This window comes from Choristoneura fumiferana, chromosome Z, assembly GCF_025370935.1.
Source record: "Choristoneura fumiferana chromosome Z, NRCan_CFum_1, whole genome shotgun sequence".
NCBI lineage: Eukaryota > Metazoa > Arthropoda > Insecta > Lepidoptera > Tortricidae > Choristoneura > Choristoneura fumiferana.
In genome coordinates this window covers 17,269,281-17,282,243 of record NC_133472.1, presented here as the reverse complement: position 1 = coordinate 17,282,243, position 12,963 = coordinate 17,269,281, and the positions used below count along the sequence as shown (strand labels likewise).

General features: G+C 36.9%; 1 protein-coding gene across 1 annotated transcript in view; it reads left to right on the top strand.

Moving 5' to 3' along the window:
• Positions 1 to 12,963, top strand: part of LOC141429973 (uncharacterized) — a 77,249-nt gene that overhangs the window by 53,407 nt on the left and 10,879 nt on the right. The window contains exons 2-6 of the mRNA XM_074090504.1: positions 2,037 to 2,249; positions 9,090 to 9,226; positions 10,270 to 10,447; positions 10,876 to 11,018; positions 11,999 to 12,099. Of these exons, the coding sequence (XP_073946605.1) occupies positions 2,037 to 2,249; positions 9,090 to 9,226; positions 10,270 to 10,447; positions 10,876 to 11,018; positions 11,999 to 12,099 (772 nt within the window). The remainder of the gene's footprint in view (positions 1 to 2,036; positions 2,250 to 9,089; positions 9,227 to 10,269; positions 10,448 to 10,875; positions 11,019 to 11,998; positions 12,100 to 12,963) is intronic.

Sequence of the window (12,963 nt, the reverse complement as noted above, 5' to 3'; positions counted from 1 at the left end):
ACTTGACTACTTAGACAGATTTACATATAACTGCGTACAAATCACGATACCTCACATATAATTACTACCTACTAGTGTATACCTAATACCTATTATAAGCGTTGTGCCCTGAAAATTCAAGACAAAGACCTAAAACGCATAATAAACGATTACGCGTTGCAAACGACAAAGGTCGTCGAAATTTTTCCAAACGTTGCCAACCATTTTTTGTCTGTCCCTGACTGAGTGCTCCTCTCATCCACTCAAAGGTCGACTGGTAGAGATCCCTTAAAGGGATAAGTTCGCCTTTGTACATATATTTCATTAAGTACATAAATGTATAGATATCTGAAAGTGACAGTATCTTTTTTAATCGTCCAATGAACCTAATAAAAAAAAAAAAAAAACTAATAAAACTTGTTAACTAGTGAGAAGCACGTGGCCGTTTCAGAAATAATAAGCGCCCGTTGTGACGTACGTGCGTAAAATTGTGGGCCAAGGAGAGTCCCGAAACGAAATGACCGCTCTGCCAATGCTGCGTCTTGATCGACGCGCGATTCGCGCCCGGCGGCGATCGGAATGCGATTACAGACAGTCATAGGATGTTTCTGTATTGGCCACGCATGCGGCGTCTCTCTACTTTATTAGTACGAGCTGCGAAACCGAATAAACGTAGGTTGTATTGCCTTGGCCAATAGACCGCCCGGGAGACTAAATGGTTCTTCTTATGCTCAGTCACCTCACGCCGCTCGCATTTTTTAATTTTTAGGGAGTTTCAAAGGTTAAATTTTTCTTAGTTTTAAGTATCAAATAAGATGAAATGGCAATGGCTTAGACAATTAATAAAAGTAATTTTGAAAGAAAATTATTAGTCTTTTTAACATGTTAACGAGTATTAAGTCGACCAAAACTAATATTAAAGATCTACAGATGATCTGCAGAGATATTTAAGTATATATAGCCACATATAATACATCTTTGCCTCCCGATAAGTATTATATATTATTTCTGTTACGACTAATAATTTAATTTAAAAAGGCTCTCATGAATTATCTACTTTTTTTAAGGATTTTGTCGAATGTTTAAGCATTTTCAAATCAAATTAAATTATTTATTACATTAGAGTAAGTTAGTTTTAGTTCTATTTTTATTTATTTTTTGTTAATTATTGTATAGATTATTTGTTTGTTTATAAATAAAAATCACAAAAATTTGAAAAGCACAATGGCACTTTTACTACCTCTGCGTTTTATGTAGACAGACATGTACGGTACTTACTCGTACATATTGGAATTACCTAGGTACCTACTCATATGAAAACATTTAGCTATACCCACTAAATTAAGTTCTATGATATTATTTCTTGTCGAATGCTGCTGGTGAAATGTTTGTTCTAAAATTTTCTACAGTATTCATTGCTTTCTACTCTCTTTTGTTTCATTACCCTATATTTGGCCTTTTTGAAATAAGCAAGTTTAAAATTGTTCAATATTCAATTATTTTAATTACTACATGTGGTTTAAAACACATGATGTGAAGGTGTATGTTTTGGTATGATTAAATATAAGTAAGTACTTACTTATTTTATAAGTGGCTAAGAAGTGTTCCAGTTTGACGATATGACTTTTCTCATGGTTCCATAAAAGTTGAAGAGATGCAGCCCTGATCAGCAACTGCCGATAAAATCAAATCTCTGTTTATATCGGTCACCGAACGGGTGTCGCTCTGGAATTCTTAATAGCTTCTAGGGGGAGCCAGAATCGCAAAAATGCCACTGTTGATAAACAATGTCAAACTTTGGTAGCGTACAGAAAGATGGGCTTGACAGCACCAATATCAAAGGTCCTAATTACCTCTACTTATCTCCGACTTTCATATTGTACAGAGCCTAAGCACACGTTTAAGAAGCTATTAGGCGAATCGGGGCAAACATTAATTTTATTTATTCAATCACTGCATATTCTTTTCTTGTGGCACAGTTGTTCCATTCCGACATTGTATAATATTTTCAAGTATTTGATTTGGGAATGTCGCTGAACGGTGATGTTTGTTTGCAGAGTTATGCGGCGTCTGCGCCGCCGAAGGTGTCGTCGGCGCCGGCGCACACGACGCTGCAGCGGTCGGTGCGCGCGGCGGCTGCGGGCAGCGGTTCCCCCGCGCGCGTCATACCCCGCTTCCACTTCCCCAAGGGCCGGCCGCCGCCCGCGCATCAGCAGGACCACGCCATACACAAAGTGCAGTCAGCTTTCGCTACGTTTCCTAACAGCCAAGTAAGTCCGTGACCGAGTGCTAAGGAAGGAGGACTTGCTATAAAATATTCAAGACTTTTTATAAATAGAGCTGGAACATTTTACTATAGAAAATCATTCATTTAGGTACATACAGGCCTCCTCTGATAAAGAGAGGGAAAAGAGACTTGGATTGTACTTCCCACACGGGCCCAGTATGAATCAGAAAGTTCACATGCACTTATTGAACAAATCCTCAGGTGCGAGCTATGGTGCGAGAAGGTTTCGTCGCTTAAAACGTAACACCCCGTGCTCGCATCGAGGGTTAAAAAAGATTAACACTGGGAGAGGCCATCATATAAGAAAGTAAAAAGGAAAGATCAAAAAATAAACTTATAAGGGTTCAGCTTTTCCTGGCTCGTCCACTCCGCCATAAACTACGTATCCGAACCAATTTATAAGCTAAAGGGATTTAGATTTGAATTTAGTAAATATCCTGAATTTTAGTTGAACTGCCTTGAGTTTGCCTTAGTTGACCTAATGGTTATCAAAAGCGACGCTGTGAGTAAATTTTATTTTAATATTTAACTTTCATCATTATAACACATGCGATCAGTAATAAATATCAGTCCGGCGACTTCTCTCCACAAACTATTTAAATCCGTCGCTATATTCGGCTCCGCCGCAACAACAGTAAGCGTCTGGCTGGGACGAAGGACCACGATCCGCTTTGTTAAGTACTTTTCAACTGGCCTAATATGAAACTGTCGTTAAACCAATCGTCATGCTTGGACTAACGTTAGGTATCGCGTTATTGGTCTAAGATCCGAACTTAGATCGACCTTCACCGGTCTGATAATAGAATGAAATGTATTTTATAATAAATTTAGTATGTTAGAAAATAAATTAGAAATGGGTTTGATATAAAAATCCTGGACGAGCTATATTTAATTGAACAAAAAAAAGAGTTTTAAAAAAATAATTTAAAAATTTTTAAATATATAATTTATTATAAAATACTTGTCATTCTATTATTAGACCGGTGAAGTTCGACTTCGGTTCGTATCTTCTACTACATGCATATATATATATATAAAATTGTCAGCCAGGTATTTGAGCATGAAAATACAATATTTATTTGTTATGCAAGGCTGGAAAGTGACTGTTTGGCACGAGTGTTTATATTGAATCCCGCGCAAGCGAAAGATTCTAGGATCTCGCTTCGCTCGTGGTTCGAAATAAGAATCGTGAGCGTAGTCGAGGGTTTCAAAGGCACGAGATGCTAAACAACACAACGAGCGAAACACAATTTTTTCACCTCACGACAGCGAGAAAATAGTAGGTAGGTAAAAATGGTAGAAATAGAAATAGAAAATAAATTGAACACTCTTATATAAATCAGTTTCAGCAGGTTATGTTAGCTAGGTAGCGTATGCCCGCGGCTTTTTCTCAATCACGTTCTTTTCTCCATAAAAAGAGGGAATTTCCAAGTCCAAATAAAAGTTCAGCTTTCTAGATCCAGAGTTTGGGTTGAACGTTGATAAGACAGTGAGTTTGCCAGAACTTTTTACATTTCATTATGGAAGTAGCTAAACCTACTTAAAGTTAAAATAATTAATTGATCTATTTATCGTTATTTTTTGTGAATAAAGATGAAAAAACTTTTGTAATAGAACAAAATGTAGGTAAATAAGTGTTATCGTATTTTATTATTGTTATTAATAAATAACAACAATAATAACAAAAATGAAACCACTAATGCATATAGAGGTATTATATTAATGAAACAATTTATGACAAACCGCGTTTCAGAACGTGTCATTGTGCTTTTTTTTCGGGTGCATTCCGAATCCCTTTTCATCATACGATATCTATTTTCTTCTTGTTTGTTCTGTATTTTTTTGTAATTATAGACGCATTGGAATAATTTCAGAAAAATAAAATTAGTTTGTATTAGGTATTACTAATTAAATCTTCAGTAATTAAAATAAAATATAATTATCAGATTTAAATATTACTTCATTTTCTTTGTGAACACGTCAATATCCAACGCCTACTTTTTCACAAGAAGAAGAAGAAGAACCTCGTATCCACCCAAATTGTATACAACATTTGATTGATTTTAAAGCAATTTTATGTGGCCAGATACGAGGTTGTGATTGTGAAAGAAAGCAGTCGATATGTATTTTCAAGGCACGCCAGTTCACGATAGCGTTCGAATTTCAAACTCTGTACAGTCAAAAGGATAAAAAGCGTTTTTTCACGCAGATTTCGAAGGATAAAGAAAGCTTTTTCGAGCTAGTGAGGTGAAAACAGTTTTGGCTGCAAGCCCTGACCTTGCGACTTGTCTATACGAAATACGCGAAAAGAATTCTAGATTATTATGAGTACTTATACCACTAATAGTGTAGCAAGTTCCAAAACGCAAGCATGCAAGTTCTTACCAAATATTCAGCGTAAGCACGTCGCGTAGATATTGTGTCGATGAATGCGTTTAGTTTATGTAGGTACATCGAGTGTGTTCAATGTCATCTGAGGTCGTGAGATATTTCTCACGAATACACCTACCTGTGCATTGTGCGCAGGTAGAAGATGATGTAAATGACGTCCGCAATAAACTTAGCCAACCCAGGAAGTTTGAATTCAGCATTTAAGCAATTTGTAAACAATTGTATAAATTCGTAATTGTTATATATAGTACCTAGTAGTTTCCTACTTCTTTTGTTGAATCTAAGTGCCTATTCATCGTCCAACCGTGTATACATCTGTGTCCTAATCCGGTAGAGCTGCCAGTTGCTTGGCTTAGAGACCCACCACGCCCTTGAGAAGCATTATCCATCGCGTCATAAAGTTCGTGGTATAAGTCCAGCGTCATCGGTGTCGGCCGCGGTGGCTGTTTGTGCAAAGAGCGCTTGTTTGGCGAGCGCACTTCACATCCGACGGCCGACCGACCTCTTTCCCCATTCATCATATTTAGGTCAATCGTAGCGCGATACAGGCATCAAATATACAAGTTGTAGAGTACCTACTGGGCTAAACTTTGATACAATTTTCTTAAGAGAACGTCAAAAATTCAGTACGCTCTGTTCGTGGGTTCGCTCCGTTGGAAATATATCGCGGACAGCTTTTCGAAGGAATGGTTATTTTGCTTGAACGTCGATTTTGTTGTGGAAAAATGTCTATCAAACCAGCTCTATCTATTCCCGCGAAGCATGTATGAGGGAGTGACGGGGTAGCGGTATTAACCAGCTGGGTGCGCTGGCCGTACCTACATCTTTACCGGTGTCGAGGCTAAATCAGATGAACTCATCATACGGTTAAATAGAAACCTCGAGGAAAAGGCGTTTGAACTTTAATTTAATCGCGATAATTATCGCGACTCATATTCGGTACTCGCCATTACCTCATTTGCAACATTATTAATTTACTTGGGATTTACAACTTTAAGAGACCTCTTTTAAAGAAGGTATTTTAAATTGTTGCTATATATAATAAACAATTCCTTATCATGACGCATAATAACTCGGAAACACGTGTTTTCCCGGTAATAAAACTAAACTAGATCTGTGAAATCTCTGAAATAAATTTAAAAGAATTGCTCATTTAATGGTATAAATATTATAATGTGTTACATATCATATTGCGTATTTTTACAGTGGAGGTAACTACAATGAGAAATTCAACTCAACTCAGTACGCCCTTATTTGATACAAATTGAGATGTCCGCTTCCTAAGTGTAGAATATTTGTGTCATCATGTTGAACTTGGCATTCTTGGCAAGAAATACTCGTATCGGCAAGGATATCAGCAGGGCTACTACGAAACTTGAAACTCGAAGTTCGTATCGTACCGTCCCTCTCGCTCTCGTATTAAATGGTGTAAGTGACAGAGGGATCGCACGACACGAACTTCGAGTTTCGAGTTTCGTAGTAGCCGTGCAGACGGCAACTTATAATTGCAATTCATGCTTTATTCAGACCAAAAAGGCTTGCTTGTGTATGTTGTGTGATTTGGATTAAATCAGGTATGAAGATATCAGAATACCGCACCAGCTCTCGTACTTCTTATTCCAATATGCTGCGGGATGGAGACATACACAAAAAAAAACCGAAATCCCAACAGCTACTTATAGCCAGAAGCTTTATAGCTATATGCTATTATAAAAAAATTAGATTGTCTACATACTTGGTAAAATTTAGATACCATTATTATTATTATTTAAAAAAAAGGTAGAACTTAGAGACCTTAGCCATAAAATACTTGAGGTTTTCTTGTTTTCATTAACGTAGTGTTCTCTTATATACGTTCTCACATGTTTCTTACGTCGCGACACTTACGTCAATGATCGGTAGAAGTTAGAAGGAAGAACCTATTGTCAATTGGTAAAACAAAAACTATAAACTGGATACTGTAGTGTATCTATATCATATACTAAATGTATATATGTATGCACTACCTACATGTATCTACACGTACACACACACACACACACACACACACACACACACACACATATAATAATAAAGCTGTAATTTGGCATGAATATTTATATACATATCAGTCACACTGAAAAAGTGGTAAAATAAAAAAATACTCGTACTGGGGATGTTTAGTACCTGGGCGATCGAGCTTGGCTCGGCTAAAATATCGAGTTTTATATATCGTTTTCCCAGGGATAAGACCAAGCTAGATCGATTTGACATCCCCGAAAACCCTCACATAACCAAATTTCATCGAAATCGTTGGAGCTGTTTCCGAGATCCTGAATATATATACAAGAATTGTTCGTTTAAGGGTATTATTAGATAGATAGGTGTAACTTTACAAAAACATATTATCTCAGTCACAGTTCGAGATACCAGGCTTTAAGTTTGAGTACTTTATAATTATATATAATTAACTAGCTGTTGCCCCCGGCTTCGCCCCCGTTTCAGTATTTTTTTTATTTTGTTTAGCACCTTTACAATAACGAACACAACAAAAAAATAATTATCCAATTCGGTGCCGGTGCCGTCGTTTGCAAGTTATGAGCGTACATACATTTTGGCAATTCAATTTTATTTATATAGATTATGTGATGACAAACAACCTACATTGGAATAATCCAATATTCCTCAAAGGGTCACTTTTCCTATCTTCTCCTGCCAGACCTTTTGCAGCTGATTCCTTGTACTTAGCTAGTTTTGAAGTTTTTCTTAAAACGACTTCAAATAATCGTTATACAAACACCTGGTCCTTGGGATTTAACAACATAAAATGTTGTTTTAGATACTCATAAATAATCGATCTTTTTGCGAAGTAATCGTCCTCGTTCCTTTATTTTTATAAGTTGTTTACCAATCCTTAAGCAGCGTTTCCACCAATAATGTGCGAGAATGTGTTGCGTTTGCGAGAAATGTGTTTTTCATTAACCAATAATAATGTTTCATTTACCTCGTCTCGATATCGCTCGCTATAGATGTGCTATGTATGCGAGGATGTGCAAATGATGCGTTTCTATTGGTTAATGAAAAACACATCCTACCGCACGTTATTGGAGAAAACGCTGCTTAAAACAATAGGAAAAAGCAGTTGCGATGCGAATAACAGACGACAGCATCGCCAGCCTACCGCAAGATCGATAATGCGTAACCCCATGCCCACTGCCGAAAATTTTAATCTCTTACATTTTTCGTCCGACGGTTGTAAGACACACTTCCACAATGATGATACCATGATACCCATTCCGTTTTGAAACTTCCTGTATTTATTACGAGCCTGTTGTCAATGGAGCCAGTCCATAGTGCGCTATAAATAGGAGCGTGAAGTCGGCCTGACCTACTTACCGCCGGGTCGATGACCCTTCGAGACCGATATGCGGGACACGAATTATAAGAAAAGGTCCCTAAACCATACGAGTAAACACCTCACCTACATATTGCAAATGATAGAAATCAGAAAAATCATAATCATTGTCAACGTATGTATTAGTAGGTATCATTACCTTATTCAAAATGAATGGTAAGTAGTTAATCAGTTAACATACATTTACTTAAAGGAATATTTTTTCGAATCGTGGTGAATATTGTATCCATCATGGTTGAAATATTTAAATAAAAAGTATAATTTATCGATACGGAAATAGCCCGTTCGAGTAAAGGTAACTGTTGTGTGATCATAAATACGACCTATTTTTGTGAAATAGCGGAAGCTCGGAGGAAGAGGCCCGAGGGACGCGCGTGACCAAACTGCGTGGCCTGACCATTCTATCAGAGAATAACATAACGGGAAAATTTATATCGACACCATTCAAATCAGCACACACAGGGCAAAAGCACTATTAGAAAAGCTCGACCTATATTCCGAGAACGCCGTCTTATAGCAGGCTCATTTTTGGGCAAATAACTTTTTAGCATCTATTACCGTCCTAAAGTTATAAGTAGTGTTAATGGCCTCTATATTCCTATAACCTTCGTATTAATATGTATTCACCATGCCGTTTTCGATATTACAACAGGGTCCATCCATTCTTTTTCCGTGGTTGTCGTTAAAAATGACTTATGGATCTGATGTGAGAGTGGGCAGTAGAACTCTATTACCAACTACAAACTCCGAAATTTACCAGTGCAGTGTGCTGGATGGCAATGGAAACGACCACACTATTTCCCCCTTAAGCCGTGTTTAGACTTGCAAGAAAAACCGTGGAAGTTGCATTACATTGCGGCGCTCGATTGACCACTACAAACTCGTTGGCTTTACAGCCTCGTAATGTAATGCAACTTGCATGAATTTTCTTGCTTTAGAAAGTCGTCATGAAGGTTCAGATTAAGATACCGTCAACCGATGACCACGACCGCTTTGTCTTGACAGCGACTTAGAAATTAGATGTGTTGTTTGTTGCAGGTCCCGCGTGAGAGCTTCAAGCATATAGTGAAGGCCTGCGAGTGCCCCCTGTACTGGAAAATGCCTTTGTTCCTCACCACGCAGCAGAGTCTCCACGCGCCTGTTGACGGACATAAATTCATTAACTTCTGGAGAGAGTAAGTAATTCATTCATTAAATTTAGTTATTTTATATTCTGCGGCACAAAATTTGGCTCACTCTTCAGTAATATTGCCTATTAGGTACTGCATGCATTTGAGGGTCAGGTTTTTTGCCGCTCAGTATACTCGTATTTACCTAGTCAGCAACAAAAATAAGCTTAAATCATTTGAATAGCATACAAGAATTTCGATGGCAGTAAATGAAAAACAAGCTCCAACCCTTGTTCTACAAGCAATCTTGAATTCTAACAAAGATTTAATGAATATGCAGTTAATTTGTAATGTTTCTGCTGAATATACTCAATTATACCTACTCTCATACTCTCCCTGCAAAATAATTGCTAGGTCAGCACAGCAAGATCCCACACCTAGTCAGCAAATAAAACATGATATCTTTAACATTGACTATAAGAGAAGTACGAGTACAATCATAAGTTGTGAACTAATTAACCATTTTCCCCCAGTCCGACCCTTTTTACAAACTTTTTATTAATTTCATCTCGTAATTCATTTGTTTGTTTTATATTTTGCAAGTCGATTTAATCCACTTGTTGACTCGAAATTTGATCTACATTATGCCACTATTTGCAAAAAGTCACTATGTGCATGCAACAATAAGTACAGTGAGCAAAAAAAACTTGTATTATAAATGTTCTTTTAACATAACCTTATTCTAATGGCCTAATCACGAAAAGACGCTGTGTGCTAAAGCTAGTTAAAACAATACTTATTTCACGTTGTTACTATAAACTTTGTCCATTCCGCGACAGAACTCGAAAAACCTTTACATAAATGGATTAGGTTAATGGAAAAGGGTTCAACTGCTGTATCCTCTGCGCTATTAAAATCAAGTAAAACCAAAGACCTCACCACAAAGACGACAATACTTACCTGTAGCATTAGTACCTACTAAGGTATGTACGTAAATTGGTTTTAGTTTATAGACATATTCGTGTATTTTTTAAAACACAAAATATACAGCAGTTGCAATAATAACTAGTCCAAACACATAAGTAGATAAATTGTTTGTTCTTTTTCAGGATGACTTCCCAGTGCCACGACCTGCCGTCGCGGTTCGTATACATCCTGACGCGCGGGCGCAGCAGCGCGCTGGCGCCCGAGGACTTCGTGCCGCTGGTGCAGGACGTCGTGGACACGCACCCGGGGCTGTCCTTCCTCAAGGAAGCCACCGAGTTCCACTCCAGATACGTACACACTGTGCGTGACAAACGGTGTATTCGTTGCAATATAATATATTTAAAGATTTGGCCACACCGCGCCATGCATACGTGTAGTAGGTATAACTGCGTTACCTATGCCTCGATCAAATTGTTTTAAGCATCAGTATCAGTGCGATGAATCCTCAAACGAGATCAAGTCTCGAGGTATTAAACACGCGCTGTTGCGAGCTTCTAGCAGTAAATAAGTTCTCGAAAATCAACGATGTCACAACTATCCTCTGTCTCCCCTCTCCTTGGTCTCCCCTAAAGCGATTCTACCTTTGAAGCTCTGGAAAAATACGCTGAAATAGTAAAAAATCGGGCATATATGTGTTTATAATTTTCTTTGATATAGGTACATACATATCTTTCCTCTTTATAATATTCGTGTAGATAGATACATAAATCTATGTTTCCGTTTTCCAGGTGATCGCTAGGATATTTTACTGCGTAAATCGATCGTGGTCCGGTAAGATAACAATTGCCGAACTAAAACGGTCCAATTTACTCGAAGTCATTCATTTACTCGAGGACGAAGAAGATATCAACCAAGTTACGCAGTTTTTTAGGTAATTTGTCGTTTAAGTATTTATAATATACATACTATATTACATTTGTTCTAACATGATTCAAATGGCAGATACCAAACTGACGGAACTAGAGTCCGTCCTACTGTTACACAAACATCGATACTTTTGCATGTACCTACCTAGTGCTAAAAGTCGCAATAGCATTATTTGTTGGTTTAAACGTTACGCTATCGAACTGAAAGTCTTATTTGAATTTTAAAATATAATTTATTCAACACTTGGAGTGACACTTTCCGACTCTGAAGAACAATCTTTCAAATTCATAATAAGTTCGTTTATTATACCGATTTTATTTTTACCGATAACCCTCACCTCTAGCAATTGCGGCCTATTGAAACAACATTGTAAGGGCGTTCATTAAAGAAAGTAAGTAATATAGTACAGTGCCTACGCAGTAACTAAACAATTTGCTAGCAAATTTGCGTTTAAATATTAGAACAATCAGCAGTTTTAATGTGATTTCATTTTTTCCAGCATTATTATCTTTGTTACAAAAAATAAAAAATTGTTACCGCCTCACAAAGTTACATAATCATCATGTGTCATTTGAATCATCTTAGAACAAATAGAATACTTATAGGTCAGCATCAAAAGTAGCAACACACTTGTACTTAAGTAGTCATTTTATAGCCACGTAAAATTGACAAATGTGTTAATGCCACAGAGTAAAAAATTGATTATCGATTTTTGACTCTGACTATCTAGTTATGTAACAAATAGTTAATATACATTTTGGTATTTAATGAGGGGTATCTGTAGCACACTAGTTTATGGCAGTAATGTGAGGACCGTTTGTCGACTTCGATATTTGACTCACGTCTGTGATTGGTTAAATAGCTAAATGAGCCAAACGCAAAACAAAACAGTAACGTCAAAGGGACTTTACCACGGTACACTAACATTAATATCTAGCGATATTTCGCGTTCTCCTTCATTAATTCAACCTCTTATTATTGCAGTTACGAGCATTTCTACGTGATATACTGCAAGTTCTGGGAATTGGACAGGGATCACGATCTGTTCATAGACAAGCACGACCTGGCTAGACACAACGACCATGGTAATACTAATAAAAATATCCAATTGGCATTGATCACTTTTTTTTACTACTCTTTTTTATCCTATTTTTTTAAAATATAGATAATTTCAAGATACTAATTAGAATATCTTGGCGTAAAATGGCATAGTTAAATTTATTTATTTTTTAAATATCAGATACGATGTCTCGTAAATTACACATGGCGGCTGAAACCAAGTAAAAGGATAGTAAAATAATATTTTACAAAAAATCGGTCAAGTGCGACTGCGAGCGACTCGCGCATGAAGGGTTCCGCACCTCCGCCCAACAACAAATAGTTCAGTAATAATTTTTTGTAAAAAAATCTAATACATGCTTTTTTTTTTGGCGTTGGATGAACAGATAGGTTAGTCTGAAAAGAATCAAATTATTATGCCTATTGAATAACTACCTCTCTGCGAATTGTATACAAACTATGGTACAATTTTATTTTAACACATGTAGTATATTTGGAATAGTTAAGCTACGGGTCTTTCTTTAAACATCCATTTCAACGAACTGAACGATCTTTCTACGTCGGTAGTTGTAATAGGGGCGAATAGGGACTCAATCTCTTCAGGTTCATATCATAATGACATCTGACTCATTTGTATAATATTATGTTTGAATGTATTTTTTTTTCAATTAATTACTCATTAGGCAGAAAACTGCTAGAGTATACATTGTGTTTTTTAATGTCAATTCAAAACCTACTTTTTGGCTATTTTTGGATCAGAATAGGACAAAATTGTTCAAGAACTCTATTCCTCGAAATGGTTACATTGGTAAAATATGAACAATGCCAATTGTACGCAACAATTTTATAGTATCGAAGGTACAGTCACCAGCACCAATATCTGAAACAAC